At 64.9% G+C, this 3,842-nt stretch overlaps 1 protein-coding gene across 1 annotated transcript in view; it reads right to left on the minus strand.

Moving 5' to 3' along the window:
• Positions 1-3,842, minus strand: part of SSPO (SCO-spondin) — a 21,703-nt gene that overhangs the window by 3,720 nt on the left and 14,141 nt on the right. Inside the window, 7 exon segments of the mRNA XM_014528179.1 lie at positions 1,496-1,636; positions 1,727-1,888; positions 1,936-2,118; positions 2,204-2,344; positions 2,435-2,596; positions 2,719-2,950; positions 3,035-3,126. Of these exon segments, the coding sequence (XP_014383665.1) occupies positions 1,496-1,636; positions 1,727-1,888; positions 1,936-2,118; positions 2,204-2,344; positions 2,435-2,596; positions 2,719-2,950; positions 3,035-3,126 (1,113 nt within the window).

Raw genomic sequence — 3,842 nt, forward strand, 5'->3', positions numbered from 1 at the left:
GAGGTGAGCCACTGCTCCCGGTTCATAGACACACCTGTGCATCTGGCAGAGGCACCGAGTGCGGGGTAGGCAGCTGGCGTTGTGCAGGAAGAGGCCAGGGGGGCAGGTGCAGCCAGGGGCACAGAAGCTGGTACATTCCACCCCTGGGCCCTGCGCCAGGCACAGCCGAGAGCAGAGACCCCCCCTCTTGGCGATACTGCTCAGCTGAGTGGAACACCATGTCCCCTGGGCACTGGACTGGATGGGAAGACAGAGCTGGTCTCAGCAGGAGTGAAGGCAAGGGCTGGGGAGTCTGTTGACAGGATGGAGAAGCCAGAGGAGGCCCCCTCCCTCGGGCCACAGCTGGTACCTGGTCTCCAGTGGGTAGGAGCTGGAGGAGACACAGGAAATCCAGCAATGTCTCTCTTAGCTCAAGAGAGGGGTGCGAAGGCGGGGCTAAGGAAAGGTCAAATCCCCAGGGACTTGCGGGAGAACAACTGGGAGGGGACCTGGCACCCGTGCACGGCTTTATGTTGCAGTCCCTGGTCTGGCTGTGGGGTCCCTGGCGTCCCCAGCAGCCGAGCCAGCTGCCCAGCTGCGCCCACGTGTCTGGATGCCTCCATCGCAGGGGGCTGAGCAGGTGTACCAGAGAGCCCACAGACCCCAGGTGCTTGGCACTGTCAGGAGGAGGCAAGTCCACATCAGGACAGGACAGAGACGTGCAGGGGATGAAGCACGGGAGGGGCTGGAGCCGTGTGGTATGCAGGGTCTTAACCAAAGCTCCAGCCCCACAAACACCCACATCTCCAAGGCTGCCCCAAACTCTGTTTCAGGCCAGGCCCACCCTGTTCATCTCACGCGGGGCTTCCTGGGAGGAGGCTGGGGTGGGGGTGGAGCTTTGGGACTGTCCCCTCCCAGGTTTGCCCCCTCCCACTCCAGGTGCTTACACCCTGCCCACAGGGTCATTCTTCTCCTGCACTCCTCACCCACCCTGGACACCCAGGCACCCCGGGGCAGGACATACCTGGGCACACAGGCCTGGGCACACAGGGCCGGAGAGGTGGGGGCTGCTGGGGCTCCGGAAGGACCACTGAATGCTGTGGCCCCCACAGGGCCCCAGGCATTCAGCCCAGGGGGACCAGGGCGACCAGCCACAGTTCACTGAGAAAGGACCAAGAGTCAGGGGCCGGAGCAGGGGTGGGTGCCTGGCTGGGTGGGACCCCTCGGTCAGGGCCAAGGGTGAGACCTCACGGGCACAGTCGGGGTTGGGCCGGCAGCTCCGGGGCTGCCCGTCTTGGCAGATGCAGAGCTGGCAGTCAGCCTTGATGTGCTGCCCAAGCCAGTAGCGGCACTATCCACCAGGCAGGGGCACTGCCAGGGCCACACACTGCCCCTCACTGCCCAGCACTTGTCCTTTGGGGCACCAGCAGCCTACAAAAGGCCCGGCGTGAGGCACCCCTGCAGAGAGCTCAGCTCTGGGCATACCCACCACGCCCAGAGCCTGGAGGCCCCTCACCTGGGCCGCTGCAGGACCGGTCAGCAGGGCACACCGTCTGATCAGAAATGCCATCACAGGTCAGAGGGCAGGGGGCACAGGGCCAGAATACTAGCTCCCCAGAGCAGGTGGCATTGGGGCAGCCATCCTGAGGGCAGGGCCCTGAGAAAAACAAGAACCAGAGGTCAGGGAGGGTGAGTGCTGGCAGCCCCTCCACGCTCCCCGCACCATTCCCTCCGCCCTTCCACTCACAGGTCTGGTTCCACTGGCCCGTGCTGTGAGGGCCCCCAGGCAGCATGACGCAGGCCTGGCCCCCATTCTGGGGTGGGTGGCACTGTCGCTGCCGGGTCATGGTGCCCCTGCATGGCTCAGAGCACAGGGACCAGGGAGACCAAGAGGTCCACTCACCGTCCACTGTGAGGAGGGACCCACAGGCAGGGGGGCCAAGGGTGAGACCTCACGGGCACAGTCGGGGTTGGGCCGGCAGCTCCGGGGCTGCCCGTCTTGGCAGATGCAGAGCTGGCAGTCAGCCTTGATGTGCTGCCCAGGCCAGTAGCGGGCACCATCCATCAGGCAGGGGCACTGCCAGGGCCACACACACTGCCCCTCACTGCCCAGCACTTGTCCTTTGGGGCACCAGCAGCCTACAAAAGGCCCGGCGTGAGGCACCCCTGCAGAGAGCTCAGCTCTGGGCATACCCACCACGCCCAGAGCCTGGAGGCCCCTCACCTGGGCCGCTGCAGGACCGGTCAGCAGGGCACACCGTCTGATCAGAAATGCCATCACAGGTCAGAGGGCAGGGGGCACAGGGCCAGAATACTAGCTCCCCAGAGCAGGTGGCATTGGGGCAGCCATCCTGAAGGCAGGGCCCTGAGAAAAACAAGAACCAGAGGTCAGGGAGGGTGAGTGCTGGCAGCCCCTCCACGCTCCCCGCACCATTCCCTCCGCCCTTCCACTCACAGGTCTGGTTCCACTGGCCCGTGCTGTGAGGGCCCCCAGGCAGCATGACGCAGGCCTGGCCCCCATTCTGGGGTGGGTGGCACTGTCGCTGCCGGGTCATGGTGCCCCTGCATGGCTCAGAGCACAGGGACCAGGGAGACCAAGAGGTCCACTCACCGTCCACTGTGAGGAGGGACCCACAGGCAGGGCACCATGAGGTCTGGGTAGGAGCTCAGTGGCCTTCCTCACCCAGTCCCTCTGGGCCCCACCAACTCCACTGCCCTCCCAGGTGCCCAGCTCTTCACCTGGGCAGGCAGCCGTGAAGCAGGCCTGAGTCTGGTGCTCGGGGCCGGGGCAGAGCTGTAGCACCGGGAGCCTGGGCGGGGAACAGTGGCGGCTCCGGCCCTGCACCCCAGGCCCACACGTGTGGCTGCAGGACCCCCACGGGCTCCAGGGTTCCCAGGCCCCACAACCCTGCTCTTCTGGGGAGAGCTCTGCCTCTCCTGTCATTTCACAATCAGGCTTCCCATCGCACACCTGGGGAAGGAACGGGTCAGGGCCCCTTTCTCGTTGGGTGGCACAATGGCTCTGCCCCCTGCACCACCGCTCCCCACCCCTCACCAGCTGGAAACTGATGCAGAGGCCGTCCGGGCAGGAGTATTCCGGGCAGGGAACTCCTGTCCTGTTGGGGCCTCCCGGGACGGGCAGCCCCTCTGAAGGGAAGAGGAGATAAAACACAGTCAGGTAGGGAGAGAGAGCCACCTCCTGCCCCCACCCCACCAGCCTTGGCCTCCATCAGGGAAAGCAAGTTCTATGCCACAGGCCAGCTCATCCTGGCCCTGGGGACAGTCAGAGCTGCTCAAGATGCAGGCACAGCTGGGGAGCAGGTCCCTGCATGGGGGCAGCTGGGTGGAGCCTGTGGGCACAGTAAGGATACTGCTGTGCGCCTACCCCTCCCGTCCTCTCCCTGCAGAGGGTCTGTCGGGGGAGAGGGGTTGGAAAGAGGCAGAGCCAACCTGGGGCCCTGCACCTGGCTCAGAGATGCTTTGGGGAGGGGCCCAGGAGGGGCAGCCAGGCCCAGGTGTGAACAGTAGCCTCCCCTACCCAGGGAGGAGGCTGGACGTGAAGGGCTGACTTGCAGGGGCACAAAGGGAACCCCTAAGTCTGGTGGGGAGGAGCTGGGGGTAGCCCTCAAACAGGCCCACTCCCCATGCCCAGAAAGCACCCCCCCCCCCTTTTATCATTTCTTGCCCAAATGTAGGCAAAGACAAAAGCCCTTTTCTTCTCTCCCGTGGGCCTGGGCGGAAGGGCAAGAGTTCTCAAAGAGTTTCATGAAAAAGACCGAAGGAGACTGATGCCCCAGACCTAAGTCACTCTCTAGCTGGCAGCCACCCCAGCCGCAGGGAGCGAGGGTCCACTGGGGTTGGGG

This window comes from Myotis brandtii, unplaced genomic scaffold (genome assembly GCF_000412655.1).
Source record: "Myotis brandtii unplaced genomic scaffold, ASM41265v1 scaffold621, whole genome shotgun sequence".
In the NCBI taxonomy this organism is placed as follows: Eukaryota; Metazoa; Chordata; class Mammalia; order Chiroptera; family Vespertilionidae; genus Myotis; species Myotis brandtii.